The sequence below is a fragment of the Macaca fascicularis genome, chromosome 3 (genome assembly GCF_037993035.2).
Source record: "Macaca fascicularis isolate 582-1 chromosome 3, T2T-MFA8v1.1".
Lineage (NCBI taxonomy): Eukaryota > Metazoa > Chordata > Mammalia > Primates > Cercopithecidae > Macaca > Macaca fascicularis.
Window position 1 is genome coordinate 193,422,459 of NC_088377.1, and position 15,942 is coordinate 193,438,400.

Here is a 15,942-nt window from a genome sequence, read left to right on the forward strand (position 1 = left end):
GGTTTTGTAAAATAAGTATTAAAATCTTGTGAAACTCATATATACTATTTATACTATACATCAAAAATACACAATAAAAAAAAGTTACACAAGCAGCTAATTTTGATGTTCTAGAAATTACATTAATACACAATGTTAGAATAACAGACTTAACTCAAACTTGAATCATTTAAATATGTTAAGATTTCATTTCTTAAATATATAAATTGTACAACATTTTAAGACAAGATGAATTACCAGCATGAGTATCACACCATCCGCCCAGATGAAAAAGACTAAGTTTATAGAACACTTTCAATTTAATGGCTAACACTCAAATTGTAATTTTTGAAATCTACACAAGCTCTGAGGTAGTATTTTGAATAGTCTATAGTCTTTTTTTTTTTTTTTGAGACAGAATCTCGCTCTGTTGCACAGGCTGGAATGCGGTGGCCGGATCTCAGCTCACTGCAAAGCTCCACCTCCCAGGTCCATGCCATTCTCCTGCCTCAGCCTCCCGAGTAGCTAGGACTACAGGCACCCACCACCATGCCTGGCTAATTTTTTGTATTTTTAGTAGAGACGGGGTTTCACCATGTTAGCCAAGATGCTCTTGATCTCCTGACCTCGTGATCTGCCCACCTCGGCCTCCCAAAGTGCTGGGATTACAGGCGCGGGCCACCGCGCCCGGCAACAGTCCCTTAATATAACAGCTGAGTAATATCAATTAATTCATTCCAAAAACCTTTGTGTCCCAATGTGCTCAATACTACAGACCAAGTATCAACCAAAATGGAATCTATGTTCCAGAGGACCTCACCATCTCATTCAGCAAGCTAGAGAAAGAAGGAATGCAAAATGATGTGTATATCTTTCAACATCATTCAATTTTTAGACAAATATGCTAATATGCTAAACCCAGGAGTTCTAATCATTTTTCAAAGTATTTTCTTGGGTTCCCCAGGTAAACCAGTATTTTCTGCAAATAATGATGTTTGATCTCTTCTTCAACAGTTGTGTAACACCTATTTTATTTTCTTATTTTTCCTGGCCAGTTTACTGGTTAGAACTGAGAAATTACCATTGGTTGGTGAAGTAGTAAGGAAGTACAGAAAGCACCTATAACAGCATCTGGGATATATAAGGTGGTCATCCATGTCTTTCCCATGATATTTTATAATACTTTTTAAAACATTACCATCAACTGCTTATCTTAATATGATTACACTGGATCTTTGGCAACTATGTAATAGATGATGTATCCCATTTTTCAAGTATTAGCTTCTAAATAGGATTTGATCTATGGATATGCAAAAATTAGGCCCTTATCAAAAGACCTTGTACAAATATGCCAGAAGGCAATAAAAGTGACAAAAAACAAAAACTTTATTAAACATATCTTTACAAGAATATTAACCTACAGTAAACATGAACCCAGAGAGTAGATTTAAAGAGAAAAGAAAACTTTCATTCTGGAATAATCTTAGTTTTAAACAATTGGAATTATAATCACCTTATTGTTGGTACGTTATTGTGGTAGCTGCGGTTTGAAGATAAGACACTTGAGTCCAAATCCCTAATCTAATAGTTATGAGCAAACATGTACAGTGGGGGTATTTTTTGGGATTTTTTTTTTTTTTTGAGACAGAGTTTCGCTCTTGTTGCCCAGGCTGGAGTGCAATGGCGCAATCTCGGCTCACTACAGCCTCCACCTCAAGGGTTCAAGCAATTCTCCTGCCCCAACCTCCCAAGCAGCTGGGATTACAGGTGCCTGCCACCATGCCTGGATAATTTTTTGCATTTTTAGTAGAGATGGGTTTCGCCATGGTGGCCAGGCTGGTCTCAAACTCCTGGCCTCAGGTGATCCGTCCACCTCGGCTTCCCAAAGTGCTGGGATGACAGGCGTGAGCCACCACACCCGGCCACATGTACACAGTGTTTATAACCCCTACAATGAATCAGTTTATAAAATGGTTTGTAAAATCAGTTTGTAAAAAAATGGTGATAATACTAACTCCTTCAGAAAGTTGTAGATAAGACAACATAAGTGGAAGTGCTTCCTGCAGTGCTCATTATAGAGAGTACTCACATCTTTTTTTTTTTTTTTTTTTTGAAATGGAGTCTTGCTCTGTTTCCAGGCTGGAGTACAGTGGCACAAGCTCGGCTCACCACAACCTCTGACTCCTTGGGTCAAGGGATTCTCCTGTCTCAGCCTCCCAAGTAGCTGGGATTACAGGCACATGCCACCATACTTAGCTAATTTTTATATTTTTAGTAGAGACAGAATTTCACCATGTTGGCCAGGCTGGTCTCCAACTCCTGACCTCAAGTGATCCACCCACCTCGGCCTCCCAAAGTGCTGGAATTACAGGTATGAGCCACCGTGCCTGAATTGAACCTAAGTTTTTAATTTACTTGGGTAAATATACCTAGGAGTTGGCTCTGAACCCATTTTGTACACTATTATTGTTTTATTTTAAATAAAATTTTTACGTGTTTCTTCTTTTCCAGTATATTATTCAGTTTGAACATTCTGATAAACATCTGGTTTATAACAGAAGATAATGGCAAAAGGATTTTATTTTTCTAGAATGAGCCCTTCGCGTAAGATATACCAATGTATTTTAAGACCAAAACATTAAGAAATAATATCAACTCCAAGTAAACAAAAATACTTCCTGGGCCCCCAATTCTTATTCCCAACTAAACTCAGTATCTCCTCATAAGCTCGGTCCTCAGTTAAGTTGAATACTCTCAATGATGTATAATAGAAACATGGTCTTTGCAGTGATTTCTTAGTGCAGAAAAAACAACATCTCTAACTATACCAAGGCTGAAAATTGTTCTTCGAAGTCGAAATTAGGAGACTCAATCTCTGTTGTGTCATTTATTGAGTATGTGCTGTGACCATCACTCTAAGTAAATGATTGGCGCTGTTATGGCTACAGGTACTAAGGGGTCTCAGAGCTGTCACTTTTTGGCAATATACTTTTAATGCCATTTACTACTCGTCAAAAAAAATCACTAGTCAAAGTCACTAATGAATGACATACCAAAACATTCTACTCATTAATTGTTGGTAGTTTCTATTTTGCAAACCTATTTATTACCTGTTCTAGCTGTTTCTGAACCATGCTTTGCTGTTCAGTAACATGCTTGAGTTGTTCTGCATCTTCCTCTGGAAATTCACGCCCAGCTTTCTTGGCGGTACGCTGTTTAGCTGAAAGGGCCTTCTTAGATTTTCTATGAGCACCAATTTGTTCTTCAAGATACTTCTGCTGCATTTGAAGCAGCTGTTGGGTCTCCTGGAGCCACTCTTCATACTGCTTACGCTGTGAATCATCTGAGGAAAAATTAAAATTCAGTTGTGTTAATTTTCTAAAGGGTCCAACATTATAATAAGCTACACAAATCTATTTTGTAAGGAAGTAGTTTCACCATGACCATATAATAGGAAATTTGAAAACACAATACTAAATATTAGACCATTATGTAATAAAATATCAGATTTTAGAAAAATATTTAATTGAGAAAGCCAGAGAATACACATTCTTAAGATGCTGGTTAACTTAGCACTTATAAATATTACAAATCCAATCTTGGAAAAGCAGAAGACTTATGTAATGAAATTCTCTTTTTTTACTAAACAAATTCTCTAACCCACAAGCCAAACTACATACTAAGGTATACAGGCATTTTATGAACACAACTTTACAGATTTTGAAGAGACAAAGACATATCCCATTAAGGTCTAGCGCATAGACTAGGAAATCACTTCCCATGTTAATTTTCCTGAGTTTATTAGTTCTTTCCTATTTCTTAGTAACGAAAAAATATTCTAAATGGAGAGAAAGGGAACCCAGAATGTTTTAGAAGGGAATAATTTAAAGTCCATGACTTATAAAGGAAATCCATAAGTTGAAAACATTGGTAATTATTATTTTGTAGTTTATATTTTTTAAAATAAGGGGAGGGAAGAGTTAACCAAGCAAAATATTTTCTACTTTTACAACTGCCATTAATTCTCCCCAAATGGTTGTATCTCTTCATTTTGTACCAATATTCTCTTCTTTATTCTTTAAGGGCACTTTACTTCATTGACACCAAGTCCAAGGGGGGAAAAAAAAAAGTCATCGTATGTAGTGAAATTCTGAATATACCTTTTTGACTCACTACAAGACAAAGAAATGAATAAATACATTTCTAAGAAGGACATTCGCTGAAAATAACATCAATGATAACAGAATATTGTCATACATTAAGAATCCAACCAAAGCCAATGGGCACAATAAAGCCAGAAAAAGCCAGTTGGTATAGTTGTTTACTTGTTTTTAATGCAAATACGTATTCAAATTATGATAACAATTAATGTAGGGGGAATTGCAAAAGGTCAGACTTTGGGTTTGTTCCTAAACCCAGAAGTTCCAGTACATGTATGAACTTGAAATCTAGTCTACTAAATTTGAAGGGCATTTTTTAAGAACAGGCTTTTTCACAAGATTTCAGAAGTTCTGCTTCTGGTAGAATGAGACCTACCGCAAGGAAAGCCTTTCTGGTTTCTGGAACCAGGAGAGCAGAGGTGAGCAAAATGAAAAATAATGGTGAAAAAAAAGTTAGCTAAACAGTCTGAAGATTTCAGAAAGGTTCAGTTTGGGGAGAACTTTAAACACTATCCTGAACCACCTTGGGACCCCTGCAAATAACTAGAAAGGATTCAGGGGCACCTTGCATACCTGACCTTTACACCATGCTGCTAACCCAACTTACTGCTAAGTATAATCCCTTTGTTTTTCCCATTTAGTGTCCTTGTCACTTAGGAAGACAGTTCTTAGAGCAAAACGTGATTTAATTCTACAGATTGTAAAGTGCCCAATCTATATACAAAAACAGCAACAACAATATTGAAGAGAATGGGGAAGATGGTTTTTCTGTATTAAAATACTTTCCTGTAACTATAATTCTTCATGCACAGTGAAAAAAGCAATGAAAACACACGCCTTGAAGAAGAGTTGCCTAATAGGGCAGTGATGTTTAATAAGACAGGAGGGCACCTGGGCTTGAACTGGTGTACCTACACTCACTTCAGGTTTAGAACAGCACACATAGAGTGCAGACAAGCAATCCCCAGAAAACATTAACTTATTAGATTTATACTTACTGACAAAGCCTGGACCAAAATTTGGAGGATTAGGCCTAGAAATCTGATGTGTTATACTGCCATCCTAAAATAAGTAAAATTTACAAATATGTTTATTCCACATTTCAGTTAAAGGGGGGAAAAAACTTTAAAAGAAAGAAAGAAAAAGAAATGGAAGAAAAAACCCTTTAATTTCCTAAGATATCTTTTAAAGTTTTGATTTTTATAAAAAGTAGAATGAATTTAGTGGTGGCAACCTAATTCTGAATTCTTACTACTATCTCTGAACTATTATATTGTCTAGATTTGGGCTGAAAACAATTATACTTGAGGTAAAGGATTATTCATCAGAAACATAATACAGGGCAAATCAATTACTGCTAACACTAAGCTAGAGATCCACATAAAAAATCTCACTTTTTGATGAAGTTTACCTGGTTTCTTCTTCAATCGAACACAAGTTCCAGATTGACTAAATGCCACTCCACAGCATGGTTATTTATAAAAAAACTAATGTCTCTAACATGCACAAATATAAAAGAAAAATCTGTTAATAAAAATATCAGTCTTATTTTCTACACACGCCTGTAGTCCCAGCTACTTGGGAGGCTGAGGTAGTAGGATCGCTTGAGCCCAGCTGTTTGAGGCCAGCCTGGGCAACACAGCAAGATCCTGTCCCTAAAATATAAAAAAATTAAAAAATTAAAAAGTATTTAATTAGTTTTATTTTTGAGTTAAAAGTCTTATTTCTTCCTGGTGACTGAACAAGCAGTTATTAATCTCACAAGTCCCTGATAATTACCTGACAAATTAATGTTGAAAACTGTTTATCCAGTTGTCACAAGTTCTCCTTAACATGAGCTGTATACAAGGTAATAATTATAAACTATACTAGCAGCCAGAATGTATTTTGTGCAATCTTCACAATACTGCAAAGCAGTTGGTTTAACATTTGACAGATTAAAAAACAAGAGGCTAAAGAATTTACCCAAAGTTGCACAGTAAATTCAGAGTGGAACTAGAATTTCTTTAAAAAACTCAGCTATAAAGGCTATGCTTTTCCCATTATATCAAATGGTTTCTGTTTCCTCTTTTAATAATGAGAAGAATATAATTATCAGCATAATAAATCTAAAGCATAACTGGCAGGGCAAGGAAGAAAACAGGACATATACTATAGTAGGTAGCTCCCTTTTTAAAAAAAAAAATCATTGACAAAAATACTACATGAGTTTTACTTCCCCAGATATTGCTTAAGAATATAGCATATCTTTCAACAAGGATGGAAAGAAAAACGGGAAAAAACAAATATAGCATATTGTTTTCTAGTTTTTTGTTGTTGTTGTTGTTTTTGAGACGAAGTCTCACTCTGTCACCCAAGCTGGAGTGCAGTGGCGCAATCTCGGCTCACTGCAATCTCTGCCTCCCCAGTTCAAGCGATTCTCCCGCCTCAGCCTCCCAAGTAGCTGGGACTATAGGTGCGCACCACCACGCCTGGCTAATTTTTGTATTTTTAGTAGAGACAGGGTTTCACTATATTGGTCAGGCTGGTCTCAAACTGCTGACCTCATAATTCGCGTAAGCCACTGGGCCCAGCCGTTTTCCAGTATTTACAGAAGTTTTACATTTTAAATATAATGGGTTTAATTCTAAAATGCAGGACATGAAAATGTCCTTCTGGAGTTAAAAATAAGTAAATAAAAGTAAAACCAAGAGTCCTGAGCACTTGGTTTTCCCATCAAGTGACTTTTTACCCTTAGGTATATAAATCCTTTTCAGAAATCACAGCCAATTTTTTTAACCTTAATTTGTCTTTTGTTTAAAAAGCAATAAAATGTCTTTTTGGTTATTTTTGGCTGTGCTGATAATATGTCTTGGCTCTTCTCAGGCTACTATTTAGGTTGGTGCAAAAGTAACTGCGGTTTTTGCCACTGGCAAATAGCGTATGGCGAAAACCGCAATTACTTTTGCACAAACCTAATACTACTCTCTAGCAGGGGCCTTACTATAAAGCATGAGTTTGATAGAAAACAGAAAAGTGTGCATTCTAGAGTGACTCATTATAGGCAGTGTTACCTGAGGAATGGCTTGTGGTCCAAGGTTCTGTCCTTCACTATTCTGAGTTCCAGTTACCGCCTGGCCCATAAAAGGGAACCTGTCAAAACAGGGGACACAAGTATCAAATTATGAGTGTTTAGAAATTATTGTTTATTAAAAACTATATTAGGTGCTTAACAGTTTTCTCTTCCAGAGAAGAGTAGTAGCAATTTCTTCTTCATCAAAACACTAAAGCCCTACCTTTCATGTACTGAGCAGATGTGATCCTCACTGTAACTCTATGAGGTGTGTGCTCTTAGCACCCTCATGTTACTTATGATGAAAGTAAGATTCAGACATATTCCGTAACCTTCCCCACAAGGACTAGTAGGACTGCAATAAGAAGCTAGCTAAGCTGACTCTAGAGGTGTTACTCTCTATTATGTGCCTCACTCTACTATAAAATGAATTCTAGCCTTCAGAATAAAAATAAATTGATTCAGTTTTATAACATAAACTCTAAGAAAATGTTTTCTCATTCCAATCTTTATTAAAAACTAATTGGCAGCTTAGCTATTTTATATTCTAAAACAAAAGATATTTCCCAATTTAAGAATTTTCATACATTTCTATATCTAATTTTAGAGCATATCAAAAACTGACCCCTGGCCAAGATGAGTCTGCATGGTTAAACCTATTTAGAGAAATGTTACTCATTCTAATTAAAACTATAAAAACTTCACAGAAGCATTACTGCTGACATGAAAATATTTTCCCTGGCATTATCAAAAGCTTTAATATATCAAGATACACATACAATTTTCAAAATGTATTCCAAATGCTGTATATTACTATTTAAGTACTATTAGGATATAGAATATGTTTTTAGTTTTTTTACTCAGGTTTTTCATTCATCTATCACCCTGCCCTCTGCTACAGGTCTGGTCTAAATGATCTTCTAATCCAAATGCCACACATGGTCTATCATGCTAACTCAACGTATCACACTACTCTAAGGAGGAACTATCACTTCCATTTCTACAAAGCAGTCAGTAGAATGGAAAGTCATCTACCTGACGCATGACTAATGTATCTAACTGGAGGACACACGATGCTGAAAGAGCATCAGATACTGGAAGGTCTCAAATTCTGAGGTCCATATTTAAAACTAAGTGCTGGTCAGGCGCGGTGGCTCCTGCCTGTAATCCCAGCACTTTGGGAGGCCGAGGCAGGTGGATCACCTGAGGTCAGGAGTTCAAGACCAGCCTGGCTAACATGGTGAAACCCCGTCTCTACTAAAAATACAAAAATTAGCTGGGCATGGTGGCACATGCCTGTAATCCCAGCTACTCCAGAGGCTGATGCAGGAGAATCACTTGAAACCTAGAGGTGAAGGCTGCAGTGAGCCAAGATCATGGACTGCACTCTATCCTGGGCAAAAAGAGCAAAACTCCATCTCAAAAACAAAAACAAAAGCAAAAAAAACCTAAGTGCTAAATAAAACTCAGCATTTCCTTCTGTTTTGAATAAACGTAGAAACTACAATATTATTAGCAGTACCACGGCTATCACCAATAGAAGACAGATTATTTTCCTATCAAGTGTTGCAGGTACCTAACAGATTAGTTATATTCCCCATTACTTTTAAATTATGGCTTATTGCTAATTTGTTAATTAAGGAGCATATATACTATAAATTTAATCATATTTTAATAACTATATTTCAAGTATAATCATTTCCTTTGTAATACTATGTTTTTAATTTTCTGCATATAAAACATTCTGAGAATTTCAAAGGCTTTACTGGAATCCAAAAAGATTCAAGACATAAAACAGTTAGGAACCTCTATGATAGACAAATAGTGTTAATAAGTATTGCTCAATAATGAAAATCATTGGAAACCACTATCACTACTTTGATCTCCAAAATGCTTCTTAACCATGTCCAAAGTATCTCAACAACTGAACAGAACTATACCGTTAAGAATTCAAATTTCTTTGAAGTATATACATCTTAAATTCATGCAAATTTTATATTCAATTCTATAATCATCCACATTTCTTTTTATATAAAAGTTTTTCAACAAGATAATTAGACTAAATTGAGGCTTTATGCTTATTGACAGAGGTTCTCATTAGTAATACATATAAGCCTCATTCATGAAGATTGTTAAAAATACAGACACACAGGCAACCATCTCCAGATATTCTTATTTAGTATGCCTGCAGTAGAGCAAAAGAATCTGCACTTAAAAAAAAATTACCATATAATTCTCATGGTGTTCCATGATCAAAATTTAAGAAACAGTGCCCTGTGGTTAATAACCCTTAGAGGGCATAATTTCAAAAATTCAGATATTGAAATAAATCCTATTGTCTTATTTAATGTATAATTTCTATTTTCCTCCTAAGACACAAAAGACAAAAATCTGTAACTCTTAACTTCCAACTGTCCTCTTACCTATTCCTTGTAACTTTATTTTTCTGATTCAAAACCAGTTTGGGAACCTTTTATTTTAGAGCTGAATTTATAGTTGCCTTAATCACTCAGTGTCTTAACTGAAAAAAATCTTAATTAACATGAACAATTGTAAAAGTATTTAAAAGAGCGCAAACTTAAATACCTTGAGGAATCAGGAAATCCAATCTTCCAAATCTTTTTAAGATGTTTTACGTTTACCATCCTTTAGACTAATGCTCTTACACTGGTTCTTACACTAATTTCTTACATTGGCATAGCATTTTATATCTGATCATATCGAGCTGATACCATGACAACTTAAATAGTATTGTTCATTCCTAGAACAAGGGCTTTCAATTTTCTGTATGTGTTTTTATAAACTAGTAATGATTTCATGAACGTGTCTAGATGCCCAGTAAAAACCATCAGCCCCTCCCCCTCCACCTACCTGCTCATCACCATTGGTGGCATGCCCAGATTGTTTTGTGCCATCACTTTATTTATGCCTTTAAGAGCCACCATTTTGGCTTTCATTATCGGATCTGTAATTGCATCAAAATCTAGAAAAGAAATATAAAGTTACTTATTTCATAGTAATTGGTTCAAGCTAATTCAAATATCACAAGCATTATGTAATTTGCAGGCTCTTAAACTTTTACTATTTAATAATCATTACAGATTTCTGAGATGGCAACCTTATCCTCGGTTTAATCACATCTCAGTAGTTCTTAGTTGAATCATGCTTTAATACCTTAGTCCTGCAGGAATTAAAACAAAAAGTCAAATTTAAGGGAGATTATAAGCAACCATCTAAAGCAATGCAATTAATTCCCTTTCATCCAAACTTTTGCAATGCTAATCAGAATGGCTTCTTCAGTAAATATAACATCACAAATAAGAATTTGCAATACTAAGGAATTCTACTAAATTAGTTATCACTCTTAAAAGAAAAATGTACCAATTTCTTAAGGGTATACCCTCACAGTAAGAAGCTACTAAGAAAAAACCTATTTGCATCTAAATGAAAAAAAAAGGAGCAAAATGATGAAATTGGGGATATATAAAATGGAACATCAATTTTATTATTTAGAACAAGACACGTTGCTTAGACATGTGCCCTTTGATTGCTAATTCTTATTCTTAGAGGCACTGAGGCATTTTGACTGCATTGCTTCTGTTGTTTTTAGAATCAGTAAACCATTAGAAACAAGTTAAAGAGGTTTATATAGCAAAAAATTGCCAGGCATTTGTCATACACAAAACGACAGTAAAAAGCTTTCTTTTTTTTTTTTTGAGACGGAGTCTCGCTCTGTCACCCAGGCTTGAGCGCAGTGGCGGCGATCTCGGCTCACTGCAAGCTCCACCTCCCGGGTTCACGCCATTCTCCTGCCTCAGCCTCCCGAGTAGTTGGGACTACAGGCACCCGCCACCTTGCCCGGCTAGTTTTTTGTATTTTTTTTAGTAGAGACGGGGTTTAACCGTGTTAGCCAGGATGGTCTCGATCTCCTGACCTCGTGATTTGCCCGTCTCGGCCTCCCAAAGTGCTGGGATTACAGGCTTGAGCGACTGCGCCTGGCCAAAAAGCTTTATTTCTATCATAATTTTCTTAAATTCATCCCTCCATGACTGAAAACATATGGCAACAATGGTTGGAATGTAGGAACTAAGGAGACATCTAGTTTCTATTAAACAATTCCATAAATAATAGAATTGAGGCAAGTTTGTAACCCAGTTTTGAATCTCTTAATTTACCTGGAAAGAATCTAAAACTCATTGCTTTCTTTTTTTTTTTGAGATGGAGTCTTGCTCTGTCGCCCAGGCTGGAGTGCAATGGTGCCATCTTGCCTCACTGCAACTTCCACCTCCCAGGTTCACACCATTCTCCTGCCTATGCCTCCCGAATAGGTGGGACTACAGGCGAGCACTGCTATTCGCAGCTAATTTTTTGGGTTTTTAAAAAAATTATTAGACTTTTAAGTTCTGTGATACTTGTGCAGAATGTGCTGGTTTGTTATACAGGTATACACGTGCCATGGTGGTTTGCTGCACCCATCAACCCGTCATCTACATTAGGTATTTCTCCTCATGCTATCCATCCAATAGCCCTCCACCCCCGACAGGCCCCAATGTGTGATGTTCCCCTCCCTGTGTCCATATGTTCTCACTGTTCAATTCCCACTTACAAGTGAGAACATGCAGTGTATGGTTTTTTGTTCCTGTGTTATTTTGCTGAGAATGATGGTTTCCAGCTTCATCCATGTCCCGTGTTGCCCAGGCTGGTCTGGAACTCCTGAGATGAGGCAATCTACCTGCTTTGGCCTCCCAAAGTGCTAGGATTACAGGCATGAGCCACACTGTGCTCAGCCAACTGCTTTCATTTTAAAGCTCAAAGAGGGCCAGGCATGGTAGCTCATACCTGTAATCCCAGCACTTTGGGATGCCAAGACGGGCAGCTCACCTGAGGTCAAGAGTTCGAGACCAGCCTGGCCAACATGGTAAAACCCCGCACCTCTACTAAAAATACAAAAATTAGCCAGGCATGGTGGCACGTGTCTGTAGTCCCAGCTACTTGGGAAGCTGAGGCAGGAGAATCACTTGAACCCAGAAGGTGGAGGTTGCAGTGAGCTGAGATCACCCCACTGCACTCCATCTTAGGTGACACAGTGAGACTCCATCTCAAAACAAAACAAAACAAAAACCCTCAAGGAGGAATAGAAAAACTCAGTGCTCTGTTCCAACTGTAATTCTAATAAAATCTTATAAGCATATCGCATGCCACTCTAATACCCACAGTAACATATGCTGAGACTCAAGAAAATTCCTACCAATATTAGGGAAGAATGGTTCTGATCGCTGACGAATCATGGCTTGCATCTGTCTTTGCTGCTGCTGTTCTTGCCTTTCTTGATCCAAAAGATCCTGTAGAAGCAGCGGCTGTTCTTCTAGAAGAAGGGGCCTCTCTCTATTCTGCTGTGCTAATGTTTGAGGAATCATTAGTTGTTGGGGTCCAGACACGCTACTGGTACCAGACTGACTTGTGAGAGACCCAGTTTGAGTTGTAGGTTTTCCTGTCCCCAAATTGTGGTTAACTGTTGACTGACCTGGAATGAATCCTGGATTTACCTGCACACCCTGAGAAAAAACATGGTTTACCCTAGAGACTACTGTTACATTAGAATTCACGGTATTATCCAAAACATGGCCAGGCGGTGCTATTAAAGGAGGCAAACTTGACACATGATTAGATGGTGAGGCCGGCAGAGTTGGTGGTGGAGACCCCAATGGCCTAATGTCTGAATTATCAGATTTTTCATTAGCAAGTAAACTTGAGAGAACTGGAGTTGATCCAGTTATGCCACAAGAGTTTATTACATCTTGAGCAGGTAGTTGAGTGGATCCTTGAATGACATTTGCACTGGAGTCAGCGGTTTCTCGATTCGTTCTTTTCTCAAATAGATCTGGATCACAAGGATGCAAAGAAGTCTTTTCTCCATCATTTAGGTCTGAGTGAGCAGAAGCCTGTGAGCAGGGAGGGTCAACATTATCTTTATTCTCATCACTTTTTGCAGTTTCACATTTGGATTCCACCTTAGAATTTGGAGACAATACTTCCATTTTTACCTCATTGGTAACAGTGGATTTTTTCTGTGGTGAATGTTTATCAGAGAGAACCAGAGTTTTGTCTTCTTGTTCCTTTTTTTTGGGTTCAACAGATGCACACTGATTATCTAACTTATCGTCAATTGGAAGATCTAGCTCCTCATTAAACATGCTTTTCTTATCTCCCAGATCAAGTTCTGGATCTGTATACGCAATGATATCAAACTCTCCTGACCTTAAGAGGTCATCCAGGTTGGGATCATTAGTTTCCAAATTATCTAAAGTATCCAATTCAACTACCTTGCCATCCTCTGTATCTAAATTTAAGTTTTCAAGATCTTCATCATCTAAGTCTTTGACTTCAACCCCCTCAAGGTCTTTAACATCCAGTTCTTTCACAGAAGGGTCATCAGAATCGAGTTTTTCTTCGAGACCATCAGAAGGTTGGGTGGTTATCTGTAAATTATCAGACGTTGTTTCAGATGGTACAGATGTTGACAAAGGAGCTTCTGAAAATTCACCACCTAGTGGATGATTCAGAGTCCTCATGACCACAGAAGATGAATGGACAGAATGACCTTGCTCTTGTTGAGATGGTGGCACTTGTTCCAAATCTGGGTGCACAGGTAGCTGATTAGGTAGACCGTGGGGAGGTCGTCTCATGGGCTCTGTGTGTCTAGGGCCCGGAAAGTCTGGCCGGGGAATGAAGTTTCCATGTCTCAGATTAGAAGACGCCTCTACAGCGCCGCCAGGTGGAGCACTGAAAGGCAGCCGTTGCCTTCCGTCAGGAGCCCTATGTCTCAGTTCAATATATGCTTGGCCCAGTATGTTGTGCTGCTGAACTGGCAGGCTCTGTGGTGAAAAATGCTGAGGAAGTCCAACTGGATTATTCATTTGTGAGTTATTTAAAGGCCTAGGCATATCTACAGATATTGATCTTCTTAGTTGTGGAGAAACTCCAGATCCCTGTATTTGTTGAGGAGGCACAAGGAAGCGCTCTTGACTCGGCATGGTACCATGACTACCTCCTGGAAATCCAAATCTTAAAAAAATAAAAAATAAAAAAAGCAAAAGGTACTATGTTAAATTTAGAGTTAAGTTGAAAAAAAGGGGAAGTTTTCAATTAAATTGTAGATACAAAATTAATGTTGCCAAATACAATGACTTACAAAAGCAAAGCTATCGCCATTAAAAAGTATTTACAGATACTAATATGCAAGTAAGATTTTGCTAAGTATCCTACAACGAACACCATATCTGAGCTCTAAAGGCTTAAGATTTAACAGATAACAAAAATGAAGACAAAGGAACAACCACCAAGCAGATGAAATCAATTGTTTAGAGGTAAGAACAATACTACTCGAGTTTTTCAGGAAGAGTTTCTTTTATCTATATTTAGGGAGGTTCAATGGAGGAAGCTGATTTGGGGAGGATGTTTGAGTTAAGATAGGTCTTCATACCTATTGAGGGACTTACAGGCCTCAGTACGTGAGACTACAAAGGCAGAGGTTTGACGATGGAATAGACTAAACTTATAGTCAGAGAAAAAGACGAGTAGGCCTCATCTATAGAGATTAAGTAAATGAATAAATTGTTGGGCTATTTTATATTGTACTTCCTTCTAGATAGGATTACAGGCAACTTACACAGAATATAAAGCATAGCAAGAGGCATAAATTATAATAAGGTGGAAGAAAAAAGGGAAATTAAGAATAAGATTACAGGCAACTTACACAGAATATAAAATGTAGCAAGAGGCAAAAATTACAACTAAGGTGGAAGAAAAGGAAACTAAAAGAATATAACATGGAGGTAGATATAAGACTAAAAGACATAAAACTAAAAAGCATATCTTAAAGAACTATTTCCTTATTATAACTAGGGCATAGGTTTGGCTTTGACTTTAGCCACTTTGAAAAAGGAAACATTCTTATGATTCATCGCCACTAACTTACAACCCTATCTCACCATGGAAAGTTCCCAAAGGGAAAGTCCTTTCAGTTTAGAAATCTCTAAAATTTATTATTATTATTATTTTAATTGAGACAGAGTCTTGTTCTGTCTCCCAGGCTGGAGTGCAGTGGCATTAACTCAGCTCACTGCAACCTCCACCTCCTGGGTTCAAGCAATCCTTTTGTCTCAGCCTCCCGAATAGCTGGGAACACAGGCGCGGCACATTTTTTATTTTTACTAGAGACAGGGTTTTACCATGTTGGCCAGATTGGTCTCGAACTCCACCTCAAGTGATCCGCCCACCTTGGCCTCCCAAAGTACTGGGATTACAGGCATGAGCCACTGCACCCAGCCTAAAATTAATCTAGAATGTAAACTTAAAAGGTAGAAATTTGGAGAGAGGACAAGTCTCATCAAATCGTAGGAGGCTTTGCCTACACAGAATAGCTACATTTTGAGGATGTCGTATGATAAACTACATCATTAAGGGTGCAAGGTAGTGCTAATACAGTTAATACTTAAAAACAAAGGTAACGTTTTCAGAGTATCCAGAGTTCTTAGAGGGGGAAAAAATGTCTATGACCTCTCATTAGCAGAAAATAACTGATTATATATATATCAGAGGAGAGAAAGAAATAGAAAGCAGTAATAGCTTCCCGATTAATACTAACTTCATTTGTATATATATTTTTTAAATTTTTAAATTTTAAATTAGTTGAAGAGGTGGGGGGGGGTCTCACTATATTGCCCAGGCTGGTCTCAAACTCCTAGATTC

General features: G+C 37.3%; 1 protein-coding gene across 37 annotated transcripts in view; it reads right to left on the reverse strand.

Moving 5' to 3' along the window:
- The window catches only part of KMT2C (lysine methyltransferase 2C), a 298,808-nt gene that overhangs the window by 29,526 nt on the left and 253,340 nt on the right, over positions 1 to 15,942 (reverse strand). For all 37 annotated transcript variants that reach the window (XR_012433087.1, XR_012433088.1, XR_012433089.1 and 34 more), the window contains 5 exons: positions 12,440 to 14,256; positions 10,063 to 10,174; positions 7,193 to 7,271; positions 5,138 to 5,201; positions 3,090 to 3,322 (listed from right to left, as the gene is read on the reverse strand). Coding sequence is in view for 34 of the 37 variants with exons in the window: in XM_074036399.1 (XP_073892500.1) it covers positions 3,090 to 3,322; positions 5,138 to 5,201; positions 7,193 to 7,271; positions 10,063 to 10,174; positions 12,440 to 14,256 (2,305 nt within the window). In the remaining 3 variants the exon portion in view is untranslated. The remainder of the gene's footprint in view (positions 1 to 3,089; positions 3,323 to 5,137; positions 5,202 to 7,192; positions 7,272 to 10,062; positions 10,175 to 12,439; positions 14,257 to 15,942) is intronic.